We start from the raw sequence: 14762 nt of genomic DNA, 5'->3' as shown, positions 1-14762 counted from the left end.
CTCAGATAATTATATTCGTATTACATGCATGCTACAGTATAATGAGCTGTATGATTAATGTGAGTGAATTAACAAGGAACTGAACTATAGGCCTGCAGCTTTATTCTAATATTATCCTATGAAGACTTGAAGGGTGAGAAAAAGAAAAGAAAATGTTTGTGAAGTGAATCTCAGTTCAACTGTATTGTGGCACAGACCTTTGTTTTTTTCTGACAATGAATTTGATGTTACGAGAAAAAAATACACTTAATTTGAAATGTGGAATTTGGTGTAAATATGAAATGGAGCACGAGCGTGCAATTGTTTATTCAAATAGTAGTTCTTTATTCATCACATAACATAAATTACATATTTATAATGTGTTATCCCGGCCTACTTTGATCTATTTATAGTTAAGAAAAAATGTCACACTTTGATTTGATAATCCTTTAGTTGCACTGTACATGTTGAACTGTAGGATATTAATACATCAAATAAAAAACACACAAGCTTTATTAAATTGAATTTGCAGAAGGAACAAACTTAATCTTGCAAAAGATTTCCGAGAGGAAGTCCAATCCAAGATGTGTAAAATATACATATTATGATATATCACATGCTTGTCCAAAATATTTTGAGGAAAACATCTAATTCAATCCCTGAAAGCTGGAGGTGGGTGATTGAAGCAAGCAATCGGCAAGCAACCACTCTCCCACTGTTTTCAGAAGAGATCGGTCATTTTGGTGAGCACGTTGTTATTAGAGAGTGTGAGAGAGCATACACTTGACTGAATCAACCCACTCACAAGAATCAGGAGACACAAGAATAGGACTATTGATTTTGGGATAGGTTCTACAGTTTAATGTTATTACCAATAGATTCCTTCTTCTGGTCTGCCTGATTTCACTCAAATTGGGAGGATGGTGATCTTCTTTTGTAATTGGTTTATTTTGTTAAGAAGATATTAGATACTTAACCCAGAACAAATGCACTAAAATGGCGAGCACATCATAGATAATCTATGTTTTATACCATGTTTTTATACACCCAGATACCACCATGACCCAGAATATACTACTCAACACTACCTGGGAGGGATTGAACCCCTCCAATTCCTCCAGATTGAAGGAAAACCCTTCCAGCCACCAGACCATCACATTTGTGGATTTCTACCTCCACACGTCCTCGGTAGCTGCGGTCTTCACCGTCTCCTACCTCCTCATCTTCCTGGTGTGCATTATGGGTAACGTGGTGGTGTGTTTCATCGTGCTGCGCAACAAGAACATGCGCACGGTCACCAACCTGTTTATCCTCAACCTGGCCATCAGTGACCTGCTGGTTGGCATCTTTTGCATGCCAACCACTCTGGTGGACAACATCATCACAGGTCAGTGATAGGGAAGTTAAACTTGTTCTCTCTTGAAAGAGGATATATTCTGCTGATGTTCAGGTGTATATCAGTATGTAGTGTATCTACTTTAAAGAGTCCTCTCCTGCTGATGTTCAGGTGTATATCAGTATGTAGTGTATCTACTTTAAAGAGTCCTCTCCTGCTGATGTTCAGGTGTATATCAGTATGTAGTGTCTCTACTTTAAAGAGTCCTCTCCTGCTGATGTTCAGGTGTATATCAGTATGTAGTGTATCTACTTTAAAGAGTCCTCTCCTGCTGATGTTCAGGTGTATATCAGTATGTAGTGTCTCTACTTTAAAGAGTTCTCTCCTGCTGATGTTCAGGTGTATATCAGTATGTAGTGTCTCTACTTTAAAGAGTCCTCTCCTGCTGATGTTCAGGTGTATATCAGTATGTAGTGTCTCTACTTTAAAGAGTCCTCTCCTGCTGATGTTCAGGTGTATATCAGTATGTAGTGTATCTACTTTAAAGAGTCCTCTCCTGCTGATGTTCAGGTGTATATCAGTATGTAGTGTCTCTACTTTAAAGAGTTCTCTCCTGCTGATGTTCAGGTGTATATCAGTATGTAGTGTCTCTACTTTAAAGAGTCCTCTCCTGCTGATGTTCAGGTGTATATCAATATGTAGTGTCTCTACTTTAAAGAGTCCTCTCCTGCTGATGTTCAGGTTCATATCAGTATGTATTGTCTCTACTTTAAAGAGTCCTCTCCTGCTGATGTTCAGGTGTATATCAGTATGTAGTGTCTCTACTTTAAAGAGTACTCTCCTGCTGATGTTCAGGTGTATATCAGTATGTAGTGTCTCTACTTTAAAGAGTCCTCTCCTGCTGATGTTCAGGTGTATATCAGTATGTATTGTCTCTACTTTAAAGAGTCCTCTCCTGCTGATGTTCCGGTGTATATCAGTATGTAGTGTCTCTACTTTAAAGAGTCCTCTCCTGCTGATGTTCAGGTGTATATCAGTATGTAGTGTCTCTACTTTAAAGAGTCCTCTCCTGCTGATGTTCAGGTGTATATCAGTATGTAGTGTCTCTACTGTGACATGTATCAGTGCTTTAATGTTCAAAAGCTCTTTATTTTTCTCATACTGCCTGTGCTGCAGCACCTCTTTTCACCCTCTGTCTGAAACCAGAGCCCAGTCTGCTCTGATTGGTTAGCTGACCAACTCTGTTGTGATCAACCGCTTAGATACGTCCCGCCACTTAGCCTATCAAGTGCAAGGTGTTGGAGCATTAACCAATGAAGCAAGAGTGTCACATTGTTACAGAAGAAATCAAATGGAGGCATTTCAGGCAGGGGGGGGGGGAGGGAGGGAGTGTGTGGGAGAGAAACTCCCTCTGGAGGGAACACAGGGATTTTAGCCTTTGCAGACCATTTACATGCACTGAAACCTATAGAACACATTACAGGAAAGGGACAACCATAATAGCGCCTCTTTAATAACATCCCTGATTCAAATCTTCTTTATAAGTTTTATACATTTAACTTCAGCAATGGCTTTAGTTTGAAAATCATGAATATTCCGTTTCCAAAGTACACAAAAGACCGTCTAATCTTTGGTATTAAGTACATTTAAAAATATTCATGCAGCCTGGTTCTCTTAATCTATTTACACTTGTGTTTCTCTTCTCTGCAGGATGGCCATTTGGCAGCGTGGTGTGTAAGCTGAGCGGTATGGTTCAAGGGATTTCCGTGTCAGCGTCTGTGTTCACGCTCGTTGCTATAGCTGTTGACAGGTGAGGGTTGTATTTGTATTAATTGCAAACATTATGTGCTCCTTGCCCACTTCTTTCTCTTGATGCATTTCCCGGCAATTCCCTCTGCGCCAGGTTCCGCTGCATTGTCTACCCTTTCAAGCACAAGATGACCATTTCCACCTCGAAGCTAATCATCGTCATCATATGGGTCATGGCTGTGTTCATCATGTGTCCCTCTGGGGTCATGCTCCAGGCCACAAAGGAGCATAGGGTGCGAATTGTTCTCGGAAGCAACGACACCAGCCCCTTCTACTGGTGTCGAGAAAATTGGCCCAACCAGGAGATGAGGAAAATCTACACCACTGTGCTCTTCGCTAACATCTACCTGGCTCCCCTCAGCCTTATCGTGGTCATGTACGCCCGCATCGGCTACACCCTCTGCAAGGTCGCCATCCCTAAGATGACCGGCAGTGTGAGTGTGTCCGAAGAGGGCGGGAGCAACAACAAACCCAGCATGGAGGGCCGCCTCACGATTACGAAGAAGAAGAACCGAGTGATCATGATGCTGCTGGTCGTGGCTCTGATCTTCATCCTGTCCTGGCTCCCTCTGTGGACGCTGATGATGCTGAGCGACTACGCCAGCCTGACGGAGCACCAGTACCGTGTCATCAACATCTACGTGTACCCCTTAGCTCACTGGTTGGCCTTCTTCAACAGCAGTGTCAACCCCATAATCTACGGGTTCTTCAACGAGAACTTTCGCAGGGGCTTTCAGGCGGCTTTCAAGTTCCAGCTTTGCTCCGAGGGCTTCAGGCACCAGAGGAGCTACTCCCATCGGATCAGAGGGAACGCCGTGCTCCCCGTCCAGCCCGCGGCGGTCCACAGGAGGACGGGCTCTGAAGTCAGATCAGGGTTAGTGGAGAATGGGAAATGCTCGGAAGGGGGCCGCTTGTCTGCTAGAAGTCATATCAAAGGCCAGGACCTGACCATGGAGGACCTGGATAAGTTATCCCAGTTTTAGAGACTGCGTGAGTCTGCTGCCTCTATGTATATCTGTTCCAAGTGAATGTAAACCTCTGCAACATTTTGCATCATGAATCTTTTTGAATGTCTATTGTGAATGTTTATCATGATGTATGGAGCAAAGAGAGGCCCTGAAATTGTGATTATAAAAACGTTATTATTATTTAAAAAATAACGATGCCAGTGGTTGTTTTGCAACAGCCTTTGTTACCATCTTTCCGGGCAGTTTACAATGCTTCTTTGTCAGAAATACAACCGGAGAGAACAGCTAAATAGTCACATTGTTTTAATAAAGAAGTTGGTCGGAAAATATATTCAACCACAATCTGTTTTCATGTTACACAGTAGCTTGATGTTTCAAACTAAAACAGGGCATCGTCAGATTGGTTAAGTTGGACGTGTTTCCTGTGACCTCCTCACAATTACAGCCACTTTGTGTTTTGCCAGTTAAATGATTTGAATGTAAAGCATGAGATGTTGAGTGGACTGATAGCAATGCTCTTGAGATCAACACCAAGAAAACTGAGGAAATCATTTTTGGCTCACCATCTGACTCCCATAAAGTCCCCATTGTCATCCATACAGATGAAATCAAGCAGGGAGTTTCATACAAATACTTGGGTGTAATGATCCATCCAATCCAACTTTATTTATATAGCACTTTAAAAACCTTCAGACCAAAGTGCTGTACAGAGAGATAAGCTCACACAACATCATATAAATACATTTAAAATACAAGATACAAACACAAAACAAACCAGAATAAACGTAATAATTAAATAATAAATAACAGCCATATAATGAAAACAATAGACTACTGAAAGCAAATAAATGCAACAATCTACTTGTTTCTGAATGCCAAGGAGAAGAGGTGGGTTTTAAGACGGGATTTAAAAGCAGTCAGTGTGGGAGCCTGTCTGATGAGCAAGGGCAGGTCGTTCCACAGTTTAGAGGCGGCAGCAGAGAAAGCACGGTCCCCTCTGCGCTTAGTGATGATGATTGACCATCTGCTGTCATGGAAGGATCACATTGAATATCTGAGCAAAAGGACAAAACAAAGAATGTATTTTCTCTGCCATCTCAGGTCTTTTGGGGCGAGCAGATAAATTATTCTGTTGACTTTACATCTGTGATCATGTCCATTCTGCAGTACTGCAATAGGCAAGGCAAGGCAAGTTTATTTATATAGCACTTTTCTGTACGTGACAATTCAAAGTGCTTTAAAAAACAAATTAAAATACTTTTTAGGAATAAATACATTAAAAACACATCATACAATTTTACAACAGACATTACAAAGCAAAGATAATAAAATAATAAAAATAAACACCACAGGTGTACATGTTTAAAAGGCATACTGTAGTTCGAATATGAGCATCTCAATTAAAAGCAGTGGCAAAGAGATATGTTTTTAGTCTCGATTTAAAAATAGTACACGTTTCTGCGGACGTGCATGATTTTGGTAGTTTGTTCCAGAGTGTCGGGCATAACAGCTAAATGCTGCCTCTCCATGTTTTGTTTTTACTCTCGGAGCCGATGGCACGTAATTATGCAGGAGTTCAACAATATACTTTGGTCCTAAACCATGTAATGATTTAAAAACTAGCAATAGTACTTTAAAATCAATTATTTGGCCGACTGGAAGCCAATGTAGAGATCTCAGAACCGGACTGATGTGATCCACTCTTTTAGTGTTAGTGAGGACACGTGCAGCAGCGTTCTGGATCAGCTGCAGTTTTCTGATGGATTTTTTTGTCAGCCCTGTGAATACACCATTGCAGTAGTCGAGTCTACTGAAAATAACAGCATGGACAAGCTTTTCTAAGTCCTGTTGTGACATTAGTTTTTTAATCCTCGATATATTCTTCAGGTGATAATAAGCAGACCTAATGACTGTTGTAATGTGGCTGTTGAACTTCAGGTCTGAGTCCATCACTACACCTAGATTTCTGGCTTTATTAGTGGTTTTGTAGTCTGCCGACTGAAGCTCTGTGATTACTTTTAATCGGTCCTTCTTTGCTCCAAAAACAATGATCTCAGTTTTTTGTTTGTTCAGTTGGAGAAAGTTCTGAGTCATCCAGTCAGTGATGTGCTCAATGCACTTGCTCTGTGTTCTAATCGGAGAATAGTCTCCTGGTGTGATTTTAAAATAAATCTGGGCGTCGTCTGCATAGATGTGATAGCTTAGATCGCTCTTTTTAATAATTTCAGCCAGAGGTAGCATATAAATATTAAAAAGCAAAGGTGGAGCCTTGAATAACCCTGCATGACATATTGTCAAAGTTGATGTGTAGTTGCCTATTGAGACAAAGTTTTTTCTGTCCTTTAAGTAGGTACTAAACCAATTTAGAACTGTTCCTGAAACTCTCACCCAGTTTTCTAGACGGTCTAGCAATATGTTGTGGTCAACAGTATCAAAGGCAGCGCTGAGATCTAATAATACTAAAACTGATATTCTGCCACTGTCTGTGTTTAAATGAATGTCATTTAAGACCTTAACAAGAGCAGTTTCAGTGCTGTGGTTAGGTCTAAAGCCCGACTGAAACACATCAAAACCGTCATTTAAAAACATGAAATGACTCAACTGTTGAAAAACAACTTTTTCAATCAATTTGCTTAAAAAAGGAAGGTTTGATATTGGCCTGTAATTATTCATTACGGTTGTGTCCAAGTTATGCTTTTTTAGGAGCGGTTTAATGACTGCAGTTTTCAGGGCCTGTGGAAAAATACCTGATTGAAGAGAGTTGTTTACTATGTGTAGTATACAGGGAAAAACAGTTTTGAAAAATCCTGTCGGGATGATGTCGAGGCTACAGGAGGAGGATTTCAGATGTTGAATAATGTCTTCCAGGTCTTTAGCATTTATCAGACGGAATTGTGACATGATGTCTAAATTGGCTTTAGGTGAACACAGGGACAGTACATTTGCTGTACCTGATGCAGAGGCACTGACTGCCTGTCTAATTTACATGGTTTTGTCAGTGAAGAAGGAGGCAAAGTCATTGCAGGCCCTGGTGGATAGAAATTCTGAAGCTACTGACACTGGGGGGTTAGTTAGTCTGTCGACGGTAGCAAATAAGGCACGTGAGTTGTTTTTATTTTTGGTAATGATGTCAGAGAAGAAAGACTGTCGTGCTTTTTTTATTTCCTGATTATAGACGCAGAGTTTCTCTTTGTATATTTCGAAGTAAACTTGGAGATTTGTTTTTCTCCACCTGTGTTCAGCTTTTCTGCACTCAGTTTTTGCTGTTCTCACAGTCATGGCTTTTCTCCATGGAGATTTACTACCTGGTACAAGTGTTTGTCAGCAGCTTTAAAATCAAAACTGCTCCACCTGATAAAAATCTGCTCAAAGATTGTTGGTCCACCTGTCAGAGACTCTATGACTCAGCCTATCAACCTAGTGAGGCTGTCCAATAACATCATCTCTGACCCAAACCATGTTCTGAACAGTGAATATGAACTGCTACCATCTAATCGGAGATACAGGGTCCCACCATTCAATAAGGTCAGACTGAAGCACTCCTTTGTGCATCAGTCAATCCTCACAGTAAACACAGAGCTGATCCCAGATCAAATGCACGCTGAAGGCTCTTTGAGCATGTTTTCTCTCACTGATTGTGCTGTTATGTTAAATGTTTGTTGCTTGTGTTTCATGTATTGTGTCTGGATACTTGTCTGTTGATGTTGGACATGGAGCTGCTGTGACGCAAGTCAAATTTCAGACTTGATCTGACAAATAAAGTAATATCGTATCGTATCGTTGGTGTCGATGCTTTGATTGTGTTTTTTGAAATAGGATGACTCCTATTACAAATGATCTTTGCAGGTAACAATATAGTTGAGAGATTTAATGAATGTCAGAGTGGTGCAGTTTGAAACGGGCTGTTATTCAGAAGGGTACAAAACATTTCTCCTGCTAAAACAGTTAGGTTGTTTCAGATAGAAAGGAGGCTACCTAGGCAACCTTTTGACATGATTAGAACAGAACAACCCTCAAGGCTGATGTGCAAAGGAGTTTGATGAGGATTTTGTTAGCTTCCTCTAGACAAAGTGCATGTTCTAGTGCCTCGAGGCAAAAGCGCTGGGTTGACGGCTGTGACAAGCAGCGGCTGGGGAGGAGGGTCTCGGGAACATGTAGCAAGCCTCCATGTATTCTCACAGAGCACGCTAAAACAATGTCAAAAACAAGAAAGTTACATATATTAGCATAATAACTGCTGATGTACTCACCTTTAATAGTAGGGTTCTGGAAACGAAGAAGTCTGCCTCATCTAAAGCAGAACATCATTTCCGTTGAGGACTGGGTTAAAGTTTATTAATATAATGTAAAATATTGCATAGCCTTTCAGAACCACTCAGAAAACATTCAGGTTCTTAACTAACACAACATGGTAACCAACTTTTCAGTGGGTGTTCTGACTGTGAGCAAGCCTCTGCATTCAGGAGGAAAGTGTTCTTGTATTATTGCTGTGCCTATATTATAAAGGCAATAGCAGTGTGACTAATGTATGGCATTATTGTGAAATGTAACTTGTGTGTGTGTTTTGACCATTTCACCACATGCAGTTACATTTAAAACCTCATACCTCAACATGTCATTTGCTAAGTGAAGAGTGGTGATACGGGAACAGGAACATGTAAGTGAGAACATGAGTGCATATATCTGATTCCTATGATTGTTAAAAACCTAATTTGATGAAAACCCTTGTGTTAACGCATCATATAGGATCCTTTCTTTTTTGTGTGTGTTATTGTTTGTTATTATAATGTTTTTTGGTCAATAATTGGCAAGCTACAGTGCATGATGTGTTTGTGCCAAAACCTTAAAGCTGGAAAATGGTTAACGCCATGGAGCATTGTTCTGAATGGGTCCCTATTGTTTTCAGGCCCATTGATACTCATGTGCGTATGACATTTTCCGGATTTTATTTTCATACTTAATTTATTGTAATTTGTTGGTGATATTGCTTCAGGACGTAGCGATGTAAGAAAAAGGTTGATAAAATAAGTCTTCAACTAGCATTACGGTAGGATGAGAGTTCAGTGCTCTGCAAATTAAGAATGAAAATGCAAATAAAGAAAAATGTACATCAGTTTGATGACAGAAAATGCAATGTATTGTATGTAATGTGCATCACTTTTAAGTGTCCCTTGGAAACTGTCACGGTGAGGCCATTTGTTCATTAGCCTTTTTATTGGACTTTTTCTATATGCTGTATTTTTCCATTTGTGTTACTGTGCAGCATTTCGCTTATTTTGCTCCATCTACACACCTCCTATGCATCAGCTCGTTAGTCCTACCCTGCTCCCTTGATTCTGCCCTCCACACACCTCCTCGGAAGCAGCCTCATTAGTCCTTCCAGCCAATCAGCTCCTCTCCTGGTTTAAGTTTTCCCTGTCAATCAGCTCCCTGCCTGGCTCCTATTTAATCACCACAATCATCTCTCCACTTGCACTTCATCACCTCATCAGATCCGTTAACATGTAAGATTTGATGTTATGCTCAATCCTTTATTGGATCTTTGTGTTTGATATATGAAGTTCGGTTTTGTCTTGCCTGAACCAAACCTCAAATTAAAGTTGTTTCCTCTTAAAGCCAGTCTCCTGCATTTGGGTCCAGTTTGCCACTCTTCATGACCAGAGACTGTACAGAAACATTTCCTGTTGTGTTGCTTGCTTTGTGTTGTGTCTATTTGCATGTGTTTTCTTGAGCTCTTAGCCTTATTGTAAAAGATTACATAAGAGGAAAGAAAAGATGTCAGCAATGTTGTTAGAGGGGAGATTACAACAAAGAAATCCCTGCTGACACACTTTAATATGCACCCTCACTAATAAATGTATATTAAACCTCTGAAGAAGCAATCCTTTAGCGATCTACACTGTCACTTACGCCATGAATCCCATAATGAAGATATATAGTCCTGTGTGGATCGTGAAAGATCACGTTAAACTACCTTGGACAAAGCAGGACTAAATGACAACATGAATAAAAATGTCATAGCAAAAGACACAGGAAGGAGACCACTTATGATTAAGATACACATATTTGTCCATAACTAAAATGCAAAGTAATCCAGGGGAGAGAGACGGAGAATAGCTACCAGCAAGACCATGAATCCCCCTCTGGACCCGAACACCCGGTTTTCTGCAGGAATTTAGTTAGCAGGCTTTTTTCATGTTTTTGAAGCCATGGAAGTTGAGATCTGACACTGACAAGTAGAAAGGAATACCTGTGCTACAGCTGGGCTTAATAGACCTGCATGAGAGAGGAGTAACACAGGATCCGAGACAGCTTCTCTGGGGGAAAGTCTAATGAACAGAGAGAACACATGGGCTCTCTCTCAGGTTGAAGTGAGCCCCTTTAATCCTGGGACAAGTTACTTTGAGCTAAAAACCACTGGTGATACAAATCTATCTGAGTACTCTTTAATTATGGTGGTCCTTGACACAGGCCTTTTTATGGATAATTGTTTTTATTTAATATAAATTAGACTAAACCCTGTTTTTGCATCATTTTCTCGCTCAAAGGCTGGGTTTTGAAATCAGAATAAGACATACTGTATAATTCCAATAAGAATAAATACTATCAGAATAAATTGTGGGTTCTGTTGACCTTATTTTTCTTTACTAAAAGCCAATTGTGGCATGGCACTCCATCATTCTTTGCTACGTGTTATAATTTTCCATTCCCAAATTCATTTTTGTCTGAATGTCACGTTTAGAGTTGATTAGAGGTTATCAGATGACCTTGCCCTGGAGTTAGGAATGACCCTTAATTAAAAAATGAAAACAGCTTGGTGCATTTGCCCTTTCGGTCAATCAGAGTGTGACAACGCCCTTCCTTGAGGGTTTAAGAGAGGTGGAGAACTACGCACCCAGGGATTTCTGATCCTTCCCTGACTTAAAGAGCCTGTGACAGCATCCCAACAACTGTTGTGCAATGAAATATTGGTCTACTAGTAATCTCGAACCGTCAGTTTAAAAAAGAGAAAGCGATACCGTTCCGTTAAATATCAATAATTTCGAACATCACGGGGAAATTCCTTCGACTCATTTTGAAGTTTTGGGGGAAGCCGGAAGTGACGTCAATGCGGGAACGCTTCACTGTGCGGCGAGAGAGCCAAACACGGACAAAGTGTGTTGTCATGCGTATAATTGGTGAATTACTGAGTTTAGGCACGTTAATAACGTTTTAATGAAGTTGACTACAGTATATTCATATTTGTCAGTGCTTTCATGTCAATTCGGTGAACATAAACATACATGATCGTGGTGAAGATGATGATTACATTAGGATTACAAATCGGTAGTGAGAGCTGCTGAATTTCCTCCCGTAGGATGTGATATAAAAACAAATCGATTATTTTTGTAGTTGTAAACTCAAGTGGATGAAACTACATTTATTAGTGCTTTCATGTCAATTCGGCGAACATATGATACATTAAATGATCGTGAGAATGATGATTAAAAATCGTTTGTTTGTGCCGGTCTGCATTTCCTGAGAAAACCACCCGATGCTTTTTGTAGTTGTAGTACACCAACATGGATTAAACGTGTGGTTTTTTTCACCACAATGTTGGGGAAATTAATGGATAAAATGCACGGATTATTATTATTATTATTCCCTCTCCGATCGGGAGACAGCAGACATTGCCAGCCAGAGGTTCTGATCTTTTGGGCCTTTTGAGACTTCTTTGCTATCTCATTTTCTCCATCCAATCTGTTCTGATTGGGGCTGTACTCTGCATTCTGAAACCCAGCTAGAGTTCATATTTAAATACACATTTCCACAGGGTAACCGGCACCACAGAGGATTTTTCTACTTTCCTTGCAAGCAAAGTAAAGTAAATCAAAAACCCCTTCATAAACATTTCCTTATCGTCAAAAGAGAATTGTACATTGTGAAGGAACTTGTGAGATGCGTCTCCAAGTAACTTTTATTTTCTTTTAACACATTTCAGCTGCTGTATTTGAATGACCTTTACAAACGAACTTGTCAGAACTCAGGCACTGACACCAACTCTGAGTAAGTTTTTTATTAAACAGCTGGAATCATCCTCAGTGAGGGACACTTTTAAACATCATGAGAAATTCAAAATGACCCACCCTGTCAGGCAAATGAAGCATAAAATCAAAGACAAGTGTTGACAATTTCCTACCAAGACTGAGTAAATGAGCAATGAGGCCGAATGTGATCAACTGATATTACAGGTGATTAGCGAAGGCTGTGATAAACTATCCATCTATTAAATCTGTTTCCTATGGGTAAAGAAAATGGATTGTCGTCTCAACAGATTAAAGTCACCTTCTGGGCCCACTAATCTCCAAACCATTAGTCTATCTGCCTTCAGCAATATGTCTATCCCTGCCCCTCCATTAGGTTTACGTGTCATTGGATGTGTGATTCTCATCCACTTTGTTTTCCTGAGCTGTTCACTGTAAAAGCACCTTTTAGCCGCCCCATAGACATTGTTAATCTCTGTGAGGAGCTTTTTACTTCTGACACTTCATTAAATGATGAGTAAGGGTATCTCAATACCGGGAATTGATTGATTTAGTTGTCATTATCTTGTTCTACCTTGGGAACACCGCAGCAAATTGGTTACTTTACTTAATAAGATGATGGAAGCTTTTATAAGATCGGAGATATTGAGGGGGGTTGATGAGGAATATTCTCATGAGCTTTAAGGTGCTTGATGTGTGATTTTAATATATATATATATATATATATATATATATATATATATCCTGTATATATATGTAGATGTATAAATGAACTAGGTAGCAATTCAGATAAGAGTATTTTCTCTATTGATTATTCTTGTAATCACTGGGAGAACATAATTTAAAAATAATTTGTCTGTCTAATGTTCATCTTACAGAAAGTATTTGCTCACTTTCAAGAATACTATAGGCTAAATGCTAATGTTAGCATGCAAAGATCCTCACAATGATGAAGTTAATATTTAGAACTCATAATGTATACCATTTTGCCTTTAGTTTACTGGTCAACATGCTAGCATTTGCTAATTAGCACTAAATGCAGAGTGGCTTACAACTGGGGCTAGGTTTGTGAGTCTTTGTGAACAAATTCATCTTTTTACAACACAAGGATGGTGCTAGATGAAAAAACAGGTCAAGGATTTGAAAGTCTGGACTACGTCATGACAATCAAGTAAATACTAGGCATTAAAGAAAGTAATGGTATACTCAGTTGGAGTCATCGTCTGGAACCCATGAATGTCAATACAGTATGTTCTGCGGGTCCACTCAGTAGATGTTGAGAGTTTTAGTTTCTTTAAATTATAAAGTTTGAAACGTCAGTGGCACAATTAGATTTTCATGGTAAACTATATTACAATTGTTGATTAATTTGACCAAAAATGTCAAATCATGCTAGCATTAGATGATAAGTCAGGGATCACTGCAGTTACTTGCCATCTTTGTAAGATGTTCTAACTATTTCACACAACGTTCTGTGAAAAATATGGCAATTTATTTTAGGTGAAAAAGCGATTTGTGAGATTCAGAATACTTGATTATACTTGACTTGTGTTCACACCTACACTGAAATAACTAAAACGTTGACTTTAATGAAATGCATTATGTCAACAGATTCCACATACTTGTATTATGATATAGTTGAAAGCAATAATATTAAGTTGACCCAAATATTCTTTATTCAAACGTAATAGTATTGCTTTCAACTGACCTAATACAATTATGTGGAACATCTTGCCATAATACATTTAATTAAAGTCAACGTTTCAGTTTTTTCAGTGCAGTCTTAAGCTTGACAAACTCCTCTCATGTTAACAAAATGCCATTTTGTGAGTTCAGACACGCTATCATATAAATCAACAAAAAAACATACTGCTGTAAATCACAGTGTTCTTGTGCCTCTATGGCTTATTGTATTTGATAGTCATATCCTAGCACTGAAATGAATGAATATGCTAGAGGCAGAATGACTCTGAATTTGAATGCAATCACACCATGTTGCAACTCACCCTTGTTTACAGATGCCCTCCACTGTGCCTGCAGTACATACTGATATTTGACTGCATATTATGATATTTGACTGCAAATGGATGTGGGGTTCTCAAAACGATTACTGATACCCATATAACAATATTCACAAGAACACTTTTTCAGCATTAGCACACATTTTCATTATTACTGCCGAAGAATGAAGTACAAATCGCAGATAAGTAGGGAGGAAAATGTACGAATATTCGCCACAGCTATGGGCTCAGCAACTTAGCAACAACTGAATCAACAGCAGTTTGAAGCTCCAATGAGGGATATTTCTGATATTAACACTGACTGAAGTCACTCCCTGAAGTGTAAAAGGTTGGCATTAACTGAGAATCCCACAGAGAACCAGCACAGACTGCAGCTCTCTGCAGATGTTCAGCTGAAAATCTGCGAGTTAATGTAAAACTGTGGGACGCCACTCACAAACACGCTCAGAAAAGGTGATTGCATGCCACCTCTACTCTGTGAACATTGGAGCCAGAAAGATGACTCCAATGTGTCCGCTGGGTGTGTAAATTGGCAGTTCTTACGGTTTGAATTAGATTTCCCTGATAAGCATACCTACCCCGTATCCCCTAATAATAATTCAAGAATTAGGATTTTATATTTTCC

General features: G+C 39.5%; 1 protein-coding gene across 1 annotated transcript; it reads left to right on the top strand.

Moving 5' to 3' along the window:
* The first annotated feature begins 1038 nt into the window (after positions 1 to 1038).
* Positions 1039 to 4107, top strand: LOC117561469 (neuropeptide FF receptor 2-like). Its single transcript, XM_034238908.1, has 3 exons — positions 1039 to 1366; positions 3026 to 3125; positions 3219 to 4107. The coding sequence occupies exons 1-3, from the start codon at positions 1039 to 1041 to the stop codon at positions 4105 to 4107; spliced, it is 1317 nt and encodes a 438-aa protein (XP_034094799.1).
* Positions 4108 to 14762: the final 10655 nt, after the last annotated feature.

Source organism: Gymnodraco acuticeps, unplaced genomic scaffold (genome assembly GCF_902827175.1).
Source record: "Gymnodraco acuticeps unplaced genomic scaffold, fGymAcu1.1, whole genome shotgun sequence".
Lineage (NCBI taxonomy): Eukaryota > Metazoa > Chordata > Actinopteri > Perciformes > Bathydraconidae > Gymnodraco > Gymnodraco acuticeps.
The sequence above is the reverse complement of the archived record's forward strand: the minus strand, read 5'-3'. Positions and strand labels throughout refer to the sequence as shown.

Bases quoted from the DNA above. Each gene is read 5' to 3' on its own strand.
- LOC117561469 (XM_034238908.1), top strand. From the start codon at position 1,039: ATGACCCAGAATATACTACTCAACACTACCTGGGAGGGATTGAACCCC. The intron at 1,367-3,025 runs GTCAGTGATAGG...TCTTCTCTGCAG, and splicing joins GGTGGACAACATCATCACAG to GATGGCCATTTGGCAGCGTG. The intron at 3,126-3,218 runs GTGAGGGTTGTA...CCTCTGCGCCAG, and splicing joins GTTGCTATAGCTGTTGACAG to GTTCCGCTGCATTGTCTACC.